At 58.7% G+C, this 17034-nt stretch overlaps 1 protein-coding gene across 1 annotated transcript in view; it reads right to left on the bottom strand.

Annotated features, from left to right (window-relative positions):
- The window catches only part of LRP5 (LDL receptor related protein 5), a 105862-nt gene that overhangs the window by 43947 nt on the left and 44881 nt on the right, over nucleotides 1–17034 (bottom strand). Inside the window, exons 4-5 of the mRNA XM_036259295.1 lie at nucleotides 13359–13555; nucleotides 12868–12999 (exon numbers count right to left, since the gene is read on the bottom strand). Of these exons, the coding sequence (XP_036115188.1) occupies nucleotides 12868–12999; nucleotides 13359–13555 (329 nt within the window). The remainder of the gene's footprint in view (nucleotides 1–12867; nucleotides 13000–13358; nucleotides 13556–17034) is intronic.

The raw sequence follows: 17034 nt of genomic DNA, 5'->3' as shown, positions 1-17034 counted from the left end.
ACACTCGGTCCCCACACACATCCTAAGCCCGTTTTGCCTATCCCTGTTTCCATGATCCTCCAGCACAATCACATGCAACAGCACCATCCTCACACCAACCCGAGGTGTGATTATGCCCCATTTTACTGATGGAGAACCTGACGTGTGGACAGAGTAAGCTCCCCGCCCAAGGGCACACAGCAGCAAGTGGATACGTAAGGTCCCACAAACACCCTGATCCCTGGAGCTGGCACAGGCTGACATGCTGCCCAAATCCTGGACCAGGTGCTGGGGGTGGGGGTGGAGAAGACAGGGTGCCAGGAAGGAAAGCTGGGGTACCAGGGCAGCTGAAAATGGGGGTCTGGCCTCCAGTTCCAAGAGTTCTGGGATTCATCAGTGATTCCAGCAGAGTGTGCTCTGCGGGCACAGAGCCATCCAGGGCTCAGTGTGCCAGCCCCAGCCCCCCCCCCCATAACCAGGTCAACACAGAGCCCCGTGCACACCCCCAGCAGGAACCCCGTTATCAGTGTCTCTTAGAAGGGAGTCTCTGAGGCTGAGGCCCTGATTAAATGCTGGAATAAATTAGTGGGTGTTAATTGACTCCAAAGGGGGTCTCCCACACCCTTCAGCAGCAGAGCCTTTGAGGTTCTTACTTGGGCTCTGCAGAGAAAAATGAGAAAACCGCAGGGACCAGGACACGGGGAGGGAGCCACAGCTCGACCGTTTGCCTGCAGGCCTGAGGAGGCCACAGGGTGCTCTGTCCAGGGCCAGGCCAGTGTGGGCCCTGAGGCCACTTGCCAAGGCTGTTGCCCACAGGTGACCCCCAAGGCTGTTTGTAGCAGATCAAAGCAGCAGCCCTGGCCTCGCGCCACCTGGGGGTGGGCGCAGGGCACTGTGCCGGCCATGAGGAGGAGAGGCCCCCCTCCCTGGGACCAGACACAAAGCCTGGGTAGGAGTTTGTTTAAACACCAGGGAAGTAAACTGTTTAGAAACTAACAGTTTTGCCAAATGGTTTTCCTTGGGGTTGTCTAAACAAATAGCCTGCCTCAAGGTGCTGCCAAAGAAAGTGAAACCTTCCCCTCGCTGGCCCAGCAGCAGTCCCTGGAGCCTCCTCCGGGGGCGGGGGGCGCCTGACTGCGCCCCTTCCCCCCTGCACACACACAGAGGCAGGACGGCAGCATCTCTGCCTCAGGCCCAAGCAAGGCCCCTGGCAGAGGGTGTTCTCCCCAGAACAGAAAAGCAGACCCGAGGCATGGCCTGCTGTCAAAGACACGTCCAGCTCAGCTCCTCACCTCCTTGCCAACATGCACCCGACACTGTCCCTGTGCCGAGCCCAGGATCACACAGACAAGGTGAGGCACAGAGAATGGCGGCCGTCACAAACACATCGCCACAAACTGGGGGGCTTCTACCCGTGGAAACCCATCCCCCCAGCCTGGAAGCCAGAACGCAAACGTCAAGGTGCTGGCTCCCCCCGCAGGCCCCAGGGGAGGGCCCTTCCTGCCCCGTCCAGCCGCTGGTGGCTCCTGGTGACCCTTGACGTTCCTTGTTCCTTGGCTGCATCCCTCCGATCTCTGCCCCCATCTTCCCAGACCTCCCCCCCCGAGCATCTGTGTCTAAATTTCCCTCGTAGAAGGTCGCCGCTGGACCGAGGGCCCACCATCACCCAGCACTTTATCTGAACTGGGTTACATCTGCAAAGACCCTCTCTCCAAGTCAGGCCCCATCCACGGGGGACACAATTCAACTCACAACAGGCGGGGAGCAGAGCATGAAAGGGAGGCTCAAGGGAGGGGACCCCAGGCAGAAGGAACGGCACGGGCACCAGCGTGGAGGCCGCAGTGCGCCAGGACCGGGTGCAGCTGCGTGGGCAGGATGGGGCTGACCTATCAATGCCGCCGGGTGGGTCTGAGATCGGAGGCCAGGTGCCCACCGACTATGAGTTGTGGCCCAGGCTACAGCTCCTCCCTGAGCAGGTTCTGCGTGCAGGACGCTGGGGCAGCTCTGTCCCCCCGCTGGCTTCCAGGAAGCCTGGTGCGTATGGCACGCTGAGCCCAGCCACCCGACAAAGGCCACCTGAAGCCACAGCCCGGCAGCGAGCCCGAGCAAGCGCCCGCAGTGGTTACCTCTGGACGACCCCGGGTCGCCCGTCCAGTCCCCAGCAGGGGTCCGCACACGTTCTCTGCAAAGTGCCAGGAGGAGGAAACAGCCCAAGCTGGCGGCCTCGGCTGCCCGGTCTCGATCCCCCGGCGGTCACTGCGGAGCAGGAGCGCCGCAGAGATGCGTGAGCACGGGTGTGCACACGGCTTCCTCCATGGACCCTGAATGCGGACGTCCTGCCGTTTCCCCACGCCACGGAACATTCTTCCTGCGGTTCTGTTTGTTTGTGGTTTTTTTTTTTGCGATCACGTAAAAATGTCAAAACCATTCCTAGCTCCCGGCTGCACAGAAACAGTCGCCTGCCGCACAGGCGGTGAGCTGACCCTCGTGTGAAGAGCGGGTGTGACTTTGACAACAGCGGAGAGTAGACCCTAGTGACGGGGAACTGGGAGGAAGAGCGGATCCGGAGAAATCGCCAGTACGCTCCACCCGATTTTCCTGTAAACCTCAAACTGCTCTCAAAAGAGTCTATTAATTTTTTCAATTACAGGCATATACGTCGCTAAGAAACCCACCCAGACCCCAGCAATAAACAGGCAAAGACCATAAACACAAATTAACAGAAGAAATAACACAGCGATAAACATGAAAAACAGGACGCCGCTCAGTAATACGCAGAGGCCCTGGCTCCCACCTCGGGGAGACTTTGCCGCGTGCTCAGGATAAGTGCCACGTGTCCGCCTCCCAGAGGACCCACAGTGCACACCTTCCTGGATGGCAACGTGACTCGGGGACCCTCTGACCCAGCAAGTCCCCCTGTGAGAACCCAGCCTGAGCAGCAGCTAAAATGCACAAGGATTCCTGGTCTCTGATTCCCGGTCACGAGTCGCCGTCGCCTCGTGAAAACAGCAAAACCCAAACCGAAGAGCAGAACCTGCACCCAGCCTGACTGTCCGCGCTACAGGACGTTAGCTGAGGGGAGGTGCCGCGCTCCGGGCACTGCACCCGTCCCGGGGCAGGCCGACCAGTGCCCGTGAGCGGCACCTGGGCAAGTCAGACACCACGCGGCCGCCGCGGAGCGAATCCTGCAGAGCCAGGTCTGGGCAAATGCACAGAGAGATGAACGAGAAACTCACCAGACACCAACAGCAGCTATCTCTGGGCGGCAAGATTACGGGTGGTTTTTATTTTCCCCATTATTTTTTATGATGTTTTCCTTTCTACAGTGAAAACAAATGTTAACAAGAGAAAAAAACAACAAGACTTGACAACACGGTGGGTGCGCGAGTTTATCCTCAGAGGATCTAGCGGTCTCAGCGGGGAAGCGAGTCTGGACCCTGGGGACCCTGGGCAACCGGGAACGGAGGACCCAGCCTGCCATTAAATTGCCACTCGGGGACGATTTATGTGGCCTCCGGGTTCTGTGCCGTGGGAGAAAACAGCAGCACGAGGAGGGAGGAGTGGGGTGGAGGAACCGGAGCCCCCACAGCCCAGGAGGGGACCCTGCTAGCAGGTCGCCCGGAATGGGGAAAACTGAAAGGTCCCCACAGTTAACCTCCTTCACACGCCAACACGGAAAAAGGGATTTTTTTAAAATTGATTTTTAAGAGAGAAAAGAAGGAAGAGCGAAAGAGAAACATCGCTGTGAGAGAGGAACAAACAGACTGGCTGCCTCCTGCACATCCCCCACCAGGGATGGAGCTGCAACCCGGGCATGTGCCCTGACCAGGAATCAAACCGGGACCTCTCAGTCCACAGGAGAGCGCGCAATCCCCTGAGCCACACGGGCCAGGTGGGAAAGGGATTTTGGGATGAGCAAGACAACAGTACATCCCAGGGTGTGGACTGACCACATCAGCCAGAAGAAAGAGGAAGGGCCCACACCATCCCCCTGCAGACAGAGTGGACATCGGCACACCCCCGAGGAACCACTGCAGCTCCAAGGTCATGGCCCACACAGAGGCCAGCACTGCACCTCTCTCCACCTCCCGGACCCCCGCCGGCCGCTCCCAGCCCCAGCGTCTCCTGCGGCTGCCCCACAGCAGGCAGAGCTGACTTCGGCCACCTCCCAGGCCTGGAGCCGCGTGGAAACACAGGCTGCTGTCCACGCTGCAGAGTCTAAGGCCATAAACAGCTTCACAGCAGGCAGGCGGCCTGCTTATTTTTGTTTTGTAGCAATTGATTACGTTTCTCCACTGCCCCCCTGGGGTAAGTGGTTGGACAAAAGCTGAAACCGCAGCCCGGCATCCTGGCCCAGGAAACCGTGCCGAGTGACCACAGGGTCACAAGGCACAGAGGAAGTGGCCGGGCCGGGCGCTGGTTCCACTGGAAACTTGAGGCCCGAGCAGCTGTCCACTGCATGGCCCATCCCGGGCCCCCCGGTGAGCACACAGGAGTGACCGGGCAGGTGCCCCGGCCTGCCGTCTGGGCCTCCGCCGGCTCAGCTCCAAAACAGGGGTCAATCCTCTGCCCAGAGGCCTGGAGCAGCCAGAAAGAGGCAAGGTCAGTGCCAGCCTGGTGACCCCCTGTAGCCGGCCCCTTGCTCCCTGCTCCAGGTGTCAGCACGTGGTCCTCGGCCACATGCTCTTCCCCATTCCCCGGGGCTGCTCACCACGCAGGCAGTAAGCTCCACGGTCACACCTGACGTCAGCCCCAGCCCCGTATCCTCACTGAGTGGCCTGGAGCAGGCACTCTGACTTCTCCTCCCTCGCAGGTAAAACTCGGGTATGGATGAGGCCCCCCAGCGAGAAGGCCGAGTCCTAGGCCACAGCTCCAGCGCCGTCCCCTGCCAACGCCGTAAACACGCACCCGGTCCTGTCTCAGCCACGCTCCCTGTAAACTGGGGGGCTGGAGGGGCACGCTGAAGGCTCGTTCCCAGCAAAGATGGGCTTGAGAGAGAGACAGACACATGGCAAAGGGGGTTGGTTGAGCAAATTAAAGATGGGCAGCCCTGCAACTCGGGAAGGTGGGTGCGGGGCTTGAAGAGTCAGTGTCCTCGGGAGGGAGAAGGCTGTGTCCCACCTCTCCGCACGTGGCCGTGGCCGGGTCTTTACGCCCACGCGTTGCTTCCTGAGCCAGGCACCCGGAGGGGTTCCCCAAACAGCAGCGGCTCTTTCTTCCTGATACCCTCTGTCCTGCGCCTCCGGGAGACGGCGTGGCCGGGCACATGGACATGCCCCTCTGTGCTTGGGGCCCAGGCAGTGTGGCGCAGGGGTGGGGCAGACCCTGAGCCAGATTGCCCAGGTTCAAATCCCGTCTCCGCCCCTTCTCCTGTGGTCTTTCGGGAGCTTGACCACCTGGGCATAGGAAGCGGGCAGGCAAGCCCCCCCATAGCTCCTGTGAGCTACCAATGGGTGCAGGGCTCCCAAGCGTGTCAGCCCAGCACCCCCTTCCCCCAAGAACATGCCGGTGCTCACCCACCCCGCCCCGCCCCGCCCCGGTGGTGGCTGCCGAGAGGGAGCGCACTGAACCGGAGGAAGTGCCACCTCTCCAGCCCAGAGGTGGCCGAGCACCGGCACTGCACCTCACAGTTAGCTCATAAGGTGCTTTCAGAGACACGGTCGCACTCGATCCTCCCAGGTCAACGAGACACAAAGACCCTGCATTTCACTGGGGTGACAGCCACTCCGTGCAGGGCCGAGGCCAGACCCAGAGGCCCCAATTCCCACCGAACCATGTCCCTGGGAGTAGCATGGAGGGGACAGGAAAGTCCTTGGTGCCGTTGTTCCCGCCCCACCGACAAACACTCTTGGTGGCAACTAATCAATTTTCCCAGCACTTTTCCTGGGCCCGACGTCGGTCCCTTGGACAGCCAGAATCCCTTGCTCCCTCCCTCCCCCCAGAGGGTCTGGGGGTGTCTAAATGGAGGTCTGGAGCCCTGGGGAAGGGCGCTCTGGCAGCTGGCACGGCACCAGCAAGGCAGACAGGTGTGCAGAGGGTGGGTTAGAAGGAGCCAACAATCCATCTCTCTCGTAACAGGAGGTAAAAAGTGGCAAAGGCCCTCCTGGTCTCTCCAATGACAAACCAGAAGCCCAAAGGCACCAGCCCAGCTCAGCAGGGGCTCTGGGCACTGCCCCCAGGGCACATGGCATTGGAGGGGCGAAGGCACAGGGGCACAGTCAGTAGAACCTAGACAGGGAATGTGCAGCCGTCACCCAATCCAGAGAGAACACAGGCATACTCCACCCGGCAGGGCTGGGCAGGTGGGGGCTTCCACTGGGCAGCCTGGGGCTCCTCCAGGATTGGGACCCTGAGACCCCAGAACGTGACATCTGAGCAGGGACATCTGGGGCCATGTTGGAGCTGGGCTGGAGCTGCAGGAGCAAGGGGGGCACCGGGCAAGCTCAGGGGCACAATGTGGGGAGCGCCCGCAGAGAGCTAGCCAAACTGGGAGGGAGGGCTGGTTGGTCTTATCCTGTAGCCCCAGAATGACAGTGCTCTCTTTCTAAGAACAGGACACGCTCGCCTCTCCGCTCCTAGTCGGTGTACACGTTGGTCTTCAGGCTCAGACACAAACGGGCACACACTGCGTGGCTCCATTCCTATGATGTTCCGGAAGAGGCAAGACGAATCCTCGGTGATGGAAGTCAGGACAGCGGCTGCCTCTGCAGGGGCGGGGCGGCTCTGTGTCTGGGTTGGGTGGTGGTGACACAGATTCGCACAACTGGCAAAGCGAATCAAAGGCACACTGAGAATCTGTGCACTTGACTGTCTGCAAGTGATACCTCGATTTCCACAAAAACAGAAGTCAGTGCTCGGGCTCGTCCTGCCATTTCCTGGGACTGTGCGATCCGATTTTCTTGCTGTTAAAAATTCACGGCCCTCGGCTGAGAACAGCAGCTGCCTTCTGTTTGCAGAGTCAACGCCAATCACAGCCCGCGGCGGCGTGGGCCACAAGGGCCCCCTTTCTTTTCCCTTTGACCTACTTCCCCGATAAGTGACAAGACAGCCAGACTGGGAACAAATGCTCCCCTTATTTCTCAGCCTGAGCCTCGGCTAATCCGACCGGACAGACGGGTGGATGTGAGGGGCTTTGAGACGTCGGCCAGTTGTCAGTCTGCCTGTCAGACCCAACAGTGATGCCTCTGTTCCCCCCGCCGCCTCGGCGGGCCCCCTCCCCGCCGCCTTTTTGTTTTCCTGTCCCTGCGAACATCTGTTAAAACTACTTCTTGGCGAGGTGGGGCAGGCGGACCCGTAAATCACGAAGTCGAAGCCTCCCGCCTGCCCGGGCGGCGGCCACGGCCTGGGTCAGGACAGAGCCCCGCCCCAGCTCCGCCGGGCCACTCTGGGCAGGGAGGCCACACGGCCTGGACGCGCCCACGAGCCACCTGCCCAGGCCGTTCAGGCCCGGAGCAGGGAGGTGTACCATCCAGAAGCCCCCAGCAATGAGGAATGCGTGGGGACAAAAGTCAAAACAACAGAGGCACGTCCCACAAAGAGGCGGCCGCTGAGAGGGCTGGAGCGAGGATCTGGTGGTGACTCCCAAATAAGGCCCCGCTACTGCTGTTTTTAGCCCATTCCACATAATTGGAAAAACATGGGGGAAACCAGAGCCAGCTGGGCGCCTCCCGGAGCGGCTGCTGCAGGGGGCGGGGAGGCCCAGCCGAAGGGCGGCGGGTGCCAGGATTGTGGCCAGGCCCGGAAGGGCTCCTTGCGTGCTGGTTTCCCGGGACAAGAGTCACGGAGCACCCCCAGGTCTCCCCGAGCCCCTCGCAGACCTGGACAAGAGTCACGGAGCACCCCCAGGTCTCCCCGAGCCCCTCGCAGACCTGGACAAGAGTCACAGAGCACCCCCAGGTCTCCCCGAGCCCCTCGCAGACCTGGACAAGAGTCACGGAGCACCCCCAGGTCTCCCCGAGCCCCTCACAGACCTGGACAAGAGTCACGGAGCACCCCCAGGTCTCCCCAAACCCCTCGCAGACCTGGACAAGAGTCACGGAGCACCCCCAGGTCTCCCCAAGCCCCTCGCAGACCTGGACAAGAGTCACGGAGCACCCCCAGGTCTCCCCAGCCCCCTCCAGACCTTGCTGTGATTTACTTCCTGGTCTCAGACCGCAGGACCCTCACAGGGCCACTGCAGCAGGGGCCAGGAGACCTGAGGCAATGTACCCCTGAGCCCAGGGAAGGGAGTCTCTCCCCCGGTCTGCGTGCACCCCGCACAGGCATTCTGGACAGCACTCGACACGCAGCTTCTCACCTGACTGCCCAGTCGTGCTAAGGGGGAGTTACTCTGCTCCCCACATTTCACAGGCGAGGAAACAGCTCAGAGGGTCCAACCGCCACTCCAGCCTCTGCATACCCCACCCCATTTCCCAGGGTCCGAGCATCACCACAATCTCAGCTCCTTCCTTAGAGGAAGGCACCGACCCTCTATATAGGGCTGGCTTTCATCTACTCAAAAATCAGGAAAAAACAGGATTCTCGCACATCACAAAACTTCCGTTTTCAACTCCATGAAGCAGATGCCTGCAGTGAGCACCGGGAACCCAAAAGTCATGCCAGGCGCTGGCTTTCCAATCCTGGGGAGTTTCCTGCTGTGCCTGGCGCCCTGTCATGGGCAGAGCAGCCCTCCGCCTCCCACACCTGACCCTTGTCCTGGAGACTGATTTGGTGGGGCTGAGGAATCTGACATAGCCAGGCCCCTGCCCTCAACCCCAAACCCCTCCCCGCCCAATGCCAGTCTTCATCCGCTGGGGAGTCACATGCCCCATGCACCTGGGACACACCTCAGCCCTCTGCCCATCACCCACCCAGCTGTGTGCAGACAGCACCCCATCCACCCTTCGCCTCCACTCAGTTCTTCTTGGCACCTCTGACCCCTGTATCTACTTCTCATTCCAAACATTCAGGAAGGATTTGCTCCCCCAGCATCAAGGCAGATCGCCTGCCGGCTCCAACTTCAAGTTCAGTATCGAGTACAGGCCTTCCTCTCAACAACCCCCTAAGTAGGGTGCAGCATTATCACTCCTTTGGCCAGGTGAGGACAATGAAGCACAGAGAGGCTGAGTCATTTCCCGAAAGTCACACAGCCTGAATATGAGTCAAGGCATCATACACGATGGCTGGACATGGCTCTCAATCCTGGCTTCGCTTGAGGCCGAGCTCCCCCACCACAAGTCTTTGGCAGGCTCCGCACCGCGGCCCAAAGCCATGTCATCTGTCCTGAGTGTCACTTCTGATGCCTCCTCTCCCCACACAGCCTGTTCTCCATCTCGGGCTTCCTCCAGCCCAGGGCACCTGCTGGCCCTCACTGTGTGGACTCTGGACCTCACCGATTCCACGCCAAGAGGAGATCCCCGGCCGCCCCAGGGCCTCCTTGCCAGACCCGGAATTGCATCCTCCCGGGGGACACCGCGGCCTCCGAAGGCTCGCTGGGGCCGCAGGGCAGGCGCCTGCACCTGGGTTCTGCCCACCGGGACCTCAGAGCTCTGCCTTCAGCAGCGACATGCGACCGGACTCGGTGTTTTATTTTCTTCCTTGTGCCCATGTTACCGGCTACTATCTCTAGATCTTCACAGCCGTACCCTGCACATTCCACGTGTAAGTTACGTCCCGGAATGCGAAGCCGCAGACGCTGGCGCCTGGACGGCCACGCGCGCCAAGGCAAGCAGCCCAGTGCTCAAACCTCTGCCTTGGGGGCGGGAGATCCCATCCGAGCCCAGTGTGCAGGCGGGGTCACGGCTCTCTGTGACAGGTGCATGCGTGGTCCCGTCTCTGACGTGCTGCCTGTCCCCCGGACAGAGAGAAAGCCCTCCAAGGGCGAGGCCGCTGCTCACTCGTGCCCTGCATGCCCCGGCTTCAGGAATATGGAGATGTTTTAGAACCACCTCGAATTTCCAGAAAGCCGCCTAGGGGGATGCTTCTGAGGAGCCGCTGGGTGTTTTCTCAACTCAAACTGCAACTTTTAGAAAACTCTTTACCGGTTCATACCCCAGCCGCCCCTGGAGCACAACCTCCAAAGGGTCCAGGGCAGGGAGTTAGAGACCCATCAGCGCCCAGAACCAACCAGTCCTCTACTGGGAATCGGTCTTCTCTCATGCAAAGGCAGACTCCCTCCCATCCCTTTGTCTCAGGGGAGCCTGTCCCTCCTTTGGACGAACACCCTAGAGGGGGCAGCCGGAATGAACGCAAAGCCTGCAGGCTCAGAGTGAGAACAGGGAAACAGGGAACCGGCTCTCAGACCCCACTGCCCGCTCGGCCCACCCCGCACCCGTGTTTGTTCTGTGCACTTGGCTCTCTCCAGCTGACTGTCTGCAACTGTCCTTCACAGCTGGGGGGCCCTCAGCAGCGGAGTCCTGGGGGATCTGCTGGCTCACTGTCCCCACTGAAGGAGGCTGGGTACTATAGCTCAGCACCCCGGGCCCCCTGCAGCTCCCCACAGGATGGGCAGGCTTTGCTGCTAATCCGAAAGTTTCACCCTGCAGCATCAGCATCAGCTCCCACGGAAGAGCTCCCACCGCCCCGTGCCACCTACTCCATGAAGCCCTCCCACAACAGGGTGCCTCCTCTACTCTGCCCCCTGCGTATGCCTTCCCCCACACCACCCTTGCAGCAGAGGGCTCCCCAGGGCTGCTCTGGGCCTGGATGTGGAGATGCAGTTAACATTTGCAGAAAGAATGTAATACCCTCAAAAGGGCTCAACCACGGCATGGGGTCACCAGGCCTCAGGGCCCCAACTATTGGGAGTACTGGGAACCGGAAAGGAGCCCACTGCCCCTGCCTCCTCTGGTTGGAAAAGAAATCGGCCCTCCCCCCGGGCATGGGAGGACCCTGGACGATGGAGGCAAACCGAGGCCCTGAGCAGACCTGCCCCAGCTCCCCGAGGCCTGGGGAGACCATGAGATGCCAACAGCATGAATGGTAGACGTGGTCCCCATATACTGCTGGGGACCCTGGACAGAGGTTTCAATTCCTGCTAACACCCTGGGTCCTGCACAGCTTCCCTGGCAGGGGGTGCCGTGACCCCAGCGCACAGAGGAGGAAGAAAGACAGAGTGACAGGCCCCAGCTACCACCCACCTCCAGACGACCGACGGCACTTTGCACCCTAGGGTGGCCTGGGCAAGTCTACTCTGGAGCTCCAGGCTTCTCCAGCTGTGCAATGTCCCTGGGCCACGACTGGGATCCTAGGAGGGCCCACACCCTGTTTTTGCCCACACTCCATTCCTGGAACTCTGATGCAGGCGGGAGCCTAACAGGGCCCCTTAACAAGGCTGCCTGCACAGGCCCGTCAGGGCAAGGTGCCTGACTGGTCCTTCCGCACAATCGCCCTTGGCAGGGAGTTGTGTCCGTCCCCCACTCCTTCCCCGAAGGCCAACATGGACCAAACACCCCAAGCGGGCAGAGATGCCAACTAAGCCTGCGCCCATGCCCAGCCCTCTCCCACGGCAGACATCACAAACAGATCCGGCTCCGGGCTCAGGGCAGGCATCACCAATCCACCAGGTCCAGATCCCTGCTATCCAGGTAAGCCAGAGCTGGCCCCTCTCCCAGCAGCGCGACTCGGAAACAGCAAAAACAGGAAGAGAACAGAAATGCCCGACATGGGGAGCAAATTCAAACATACGTCCACTTGGCGAAATACTTTTCAGGCACCACGACTCACGGGTTTGAGACAGACATACAAACTGCAGATGCTCCTGCAATCAAGTCAAGTGAAATGCACAAACACAGGAAAAGGGCAGACACATGACATGCTAACATACATCCAGATGCCCTTGAGCTTCTCAAGTGCACCAAGCAGGACTGGCTGCATCATGTGCAGAGACCACAGCAAACTGAAAAGACGGGGCCCCCTGTTCAAACATTATTCAACATTTCAGGTCAGCAACAACCGAGCCTTCTCCGGTGGAGCGTGAGTCCCAGGAGCCAGGCTCTCGTCTGTGCCGCTCACTGCGAGGCCCCTTGCCCGGGACCAGTGCCCGGCACAAAGCAGGTGCTCAATAAACACCTGTTAAATGAATGAATGAGGTACAGTTCTGGTGGTTTCTAAAGCTAGCTCTGTCGTGGCCGGGGACCCACTTTAAAACAACTGTGTGGCCCTGGCCGATCTGGTCAGCGGTTAGAGTGTCAGCCCGCAGTCCAGAGGAACTCGGGTTTGGTTCCCGCTAAGGGCACGTACCTCAGTTGCGGTTTGTCCCCAGCCCTGGTTGGGTCGTGCGGGAGGCAGCCACTCGAAGTGTCCCTTTCACGTCGATGTTTCTCTCTCTCCCTCCCACTCTATCTGAACAAAAAAATGGAAGAATGTCCTCGGGTGAGGATAAAAAAAAAACAAAACAAAAAAACTGTGTGGCCCTGGCCAGTTTGCTCAGTGGTTAGAGCGTCAGGCTGCAGACCAGAGTGGCAGGTTCAATTCCGGTCAAGGCCAGAGACCTCCGTTGTGGTTGAGGCCCTGGTCAGGGTCGTGCGGGAGGCAACCAGTCGATGTGTCTCACATCAATGTTTCTCTCTCTCTCCCTTCCACTCTCTAAAAATCAGTGGAAAAATATCCTTGGGTGAGGATTTTTAAATAAATAAATCATCATCATCATCATCATCATCATCATCATCCTAGTCTGAGTCCCGGAAGCACCAAGTGCCTGAGAACTAAGGAGGAGAATAGAAAGGTGGTAAAACACCCGGAGCAAAGGAAAGAGGGTGAGTGGGGAGAATCAGCTGAGCTCGTGCATGGAACACCCCATTAGCAACACGCTCTCCACCTCAGGTTCCACGGGCGTCACCAGGGCCTGAAGCCTCCGGGACGGGAGACCCCTCGGGCCAGGGCGGCCCCAGCCAGCGCCCCGCGTCTCACCTGCCTTGCACGTCTTGCCGTTGGCCTGGAGCTGCACGCCGGTGGGGCAGGCGCACGTGTAGAAGGGCTCCCTCGGGGACAGCAGGCATAGGTGGGAGCAGCCACCATTGCCCTCCTCACACTGCGTGTGGACTGGGGAGACAGGGCAGGGTGAGAGAACATTCCAGAACAGGGCCCCCAGCCCACCCACTTGTTTTCAGACAAGCAGTAGCACCCTACCCCCTTGTACCCTGAGAGCCCCAAATGCCATCCTTCTGTGGCATCGGGCCCTCACCACGGCACCCCCGAGGATGGCTGGAGCGGGGCCCGCCTGAAGCATCCCCCACACTAGTTCTGCAGAGGGGCCCCGGCCAGGCCGTGCCCCAGCCCGCCCCTGCACTCCGCACACCTCGCTCTGCTCTAGCAAGCACCCCCTTTCTCCTCCACTAGCCTGAGGGTCAGCCTCCCTCGGACCCGCTGGGCAGATGCCAGCCCCCTGCCCCCCGACTCACAGTAGGGCTGCCGCTCGGGGCTGAACACCTGGATGTCCATGGGCGAGTAGAGAGCACGGACAATCTCCTTCCGCTTCTCCCCGGTCCTCTTGTTGCAGGCGTGGATGGAGCGGGTCTGCCAGTCGGTCCAGTACAGAGTGTCCCCCGACAGCGTCAGGGCGAAGGGGTGCGTCAGGCTGCCCTCCACCACCTTCTGCCTGCAGGTGCGGGAGGCGCAAGAGAAGCCATGAGGGCCCACGGAGCCCGCCCAGCGTCGGAAGGGCCCGTCACTGCTGACCCATTTACACAGCACAGGACGCCAGCCTGGGCGGGGCCCAGCGAGCCAGAAACCCTCTCCCAGGCGTGCAGGGCACCTTCCAGACGCAGCCAGCCTCCCACCACTGCTCACAGACACAGGACCCCACACATCCAGCTGTGCCCCGAAACCTGTTTCTGGAACGAGGGCTGCTGGCCAAGTGCCCCACGGAGCAGGAAGAAAAGCGCGAGGAGGAAGCCACACCTGGGGACAAGCACACCTGCCCTCCCCACTGCGCTAACAGCGTAATACAGGTGGGACCAAATGGCCCTGCTCATCCTGTAATGCCAACAATTTATAATATCAGAGTGAATTAAACTTGGTAACAACACAAGAAAACGACTTTCCCTTCTACGTATTTACGACGCCTAGCAAACCAGGGCAGGGGTATCAGTACTCTCCTCAATGACCCTCCTCCGACAAAGGCTCCCAGGGCGGGGCTGCGAGTGGGTGGTCCCCGCCACATCCCCAGCCCCAGGCACAGCACCTAGGAGAGAGAAACCTCCAAAAGGAGTTAAGGCCTGGCTGGAGTGGCTCAGTGGTTGAGCATCCACCCATGTACCAAAAGGTTCCCGGTTCAATTCCGGGTCAGGGCACATACCCAGGCTTCAGGCTCAATCCCCAGTAGGGGGCATGCAGGAGGCAGCTAATCAATGTGGATGTCTCTCTCATCGATGTTTCTCTCTCTCTCCCCCTTACTCTCTCTTTAAAATCAATAAAAAACACATTTTTTAAAAAACCTGCAAAAATCATATTTTTAAAAAGAGGAGTTACAGATCACCCAAAACCATAGGCTCGTGCTTTCTTGATCTGTCTGACCTGACATAACCTCTTTTTTGTCTCCTAGATGTCAGTGTTTTGAACAATTTATTGAGGTGGAATTCCCGTTACACAGAAGTGAACAGCTCAGTGCTGTGTACACACTCACAATGCTGGGCAACCACCACCTCTGTCTAGTTCCAGAACATTCCCATCAGCCCACTGGGGAACCCCAACCCATTCAGCAGTCAATCCCCATCTCCCCTCCCCACACCCTGGCCACCACCAATCTGCGCTGGCGCTGTGGATTTGCCTGCTCTGGACATTTCGATAAATGGGATCCTACACAATGTGGTCTTTTGTGTCTGGCTTCAAGGTGAGTCCACAGAGCAGGGTCAGTGCGCCACCCCTTCGTGGCTAGAGGACACTCGACGGTGCGGAGAAAGCCGTTTGCTTAGCCATTCACTGTCCATCCGCTCGTGGACCCTTGGGTTGTTCTCACCTTCTGGCGACTGTGGACAGGTACTGGTGTGTATTTATCTCAATAAAGACTTCAAATCTCTGGGTTTAGCCCCAGGAGTGGAATTGCTGGGACCATATGTTAATTCAACGTTTACATTCTGAGAGAACACCAAACTCTTCCATGATGTGGCCACTTTCTGATCAGAGAAGCCAGAGATCCATCATTTAGGGGGCTGTTCTGCCGCCCCAAACCCTGCCTCTGCCAGAGGCACCAGGGGAAGCTAATGCCTGGCCTCAGTGCACCTCCCTCTCCTCTCAGGACGCCCCTCCTCTCTGGGTGCAGCTCCAGCCATGCTCCCTCTGCCACCTGTCGATCCAAGAGCTCCCAGACATACCAGCCTTTACTGAGCACTTACTGTGTCCAGGCACTGCGCCCCCACTGTACTCATGCTGCCACATCAGACCCTGCAAACACCTGTAGAACGTATAATTACTACCCCATTATCATGTGAGGCCCCACGGCTCAGAGCACTGAAGTGACCCTGCCACAGTCACAGGAAAGGGCTGAGCAGGTCCTTGCTCCAGCACTTGCCCTCCTCACCAGGCCATGCTTCCATCTAAACAGCCCTGGGCACGTCCATAAAGAGTGTTAGCCACCTGTGGTGGGGCAGGTAGAAGAGGGAGCGAGAGTAGACCCCAGGGTCACAGTGCCTGGGTTCCAACCGTGGCTCTGACTCGCTGTGTGGCCTTGGATGAGTTCATGTGCCTCTCTGTGCATTACTGTAACAGAGCATCATAACAGCAAACATAAAGTGGGCATTTCCAACCCTATGTTGATTGGAAAATGAAATGAACCAATAAAATGTCCTGGCAAGTAGCAAGTGCTATGAAAGTGTTAGCTGCCACTACCACCACCACCATCGCCATCTCCATCAACTCCATCACAGCTATCACCACCTCCATCATCTCCACCACCACCACCACCATCTCCAGCATCTCCATCTCAGCTATCACCACTCCATCATCTCCACCACCACCATCACCATCTCCATCATCTCCATCACAGCTATCACCACTCCATCATCTCCACCACCACCATCACCATCTCCATCATCTCCATCACAGCTATCACCACCTCCATCATCACCACCACCACCACCATCTCCATCATCTCCATCACAGCTATCACCACTCCATCATCACCACCACCATCACATCTCCATCATCTCCATCACAGCTATAACACCTCCATCATCTCCTCCACCACCATCACCATCTCCATCATCTCCATCACAGCTATCACCACCACCACCATCTCCACCACCACCACCACCATCTCCATCATCTCCATCACAACCATCACCATCTCCATCATCTCCATCACAGCTATCACCACCTCCATCATCTCCACCACCACCACCACCATCTCCATCACAGCTATCACCACCTCCATCATCTCCACCACCACCACCACCATCTCCATCACAGCTATCACCACCTCCATCATCTCCACCACCACCATCACCACCTCCATCATCTCTACCATCACCATCACCATTGCCACCACCACCAACACCATCTCCATCACTTCCATCACCACCACTTCACCATCTCCACCACCATCACCACCACCACCATCTCCATCACAACCATCACCACCACCACCACCATCTCCATCACTACCATCATTGCCAGCATGACCACCACCACCACTGACACTATCACTATCACCACCATTAGTATGGTATTTTTTTGTTTGTTTGTTTGTTTTGTTAATCCTGACCCAAGGATATTTTTCCATTGATTTTCAGATAGACTGGAAGGGAGGAAGAGAGAAACATCAATGTGAGACACACATTGATTGGCTGTCTCCTGCACAACCCCAGCCAGGGATGGAGATCAAACCTACAATCCAGGTATGTGCCCTTGACCAGGAATCGAGCCCGAGACCCTCCGGTCCGCAAGTCAATGCTCTAACCGCTTAGCCAAACAGGCCAGGGCACCATTAGTATGTTTTAAATGCCACCATCACCTTCACTATTCCTCATCACAATCCCTCGACCAGGACACCTCCGCCTACAGCCTTTCCATCATCTTATCCACCCTTCATAACTGCCAGGCTTACACTCCCCAAGGACCACAGTCCCAGGCCCCAAGCCA

This window comes from Molossus molossus, unplaced genomic scaffold (assembly GCF_014108415.1).
Source record: "Molossus molossus isolate mMolMol1 unplaced genomic scaffold, mMolMol1.p scaffold_m16_p_13, whole genome shotgun sequence".
NCBI classification, from domain to species: domain Eukaryota; kingdom Metazoa; phylum Chordata; class Mammalia; order Chiroptera; family Molossidae; genus Molossus; species Molossus molossus.
The sequence above is the reverse complement of the archived record's forward strand: the minus strand, read 5'-3'. Positions and strand labels throughout refer to the sequence as shown.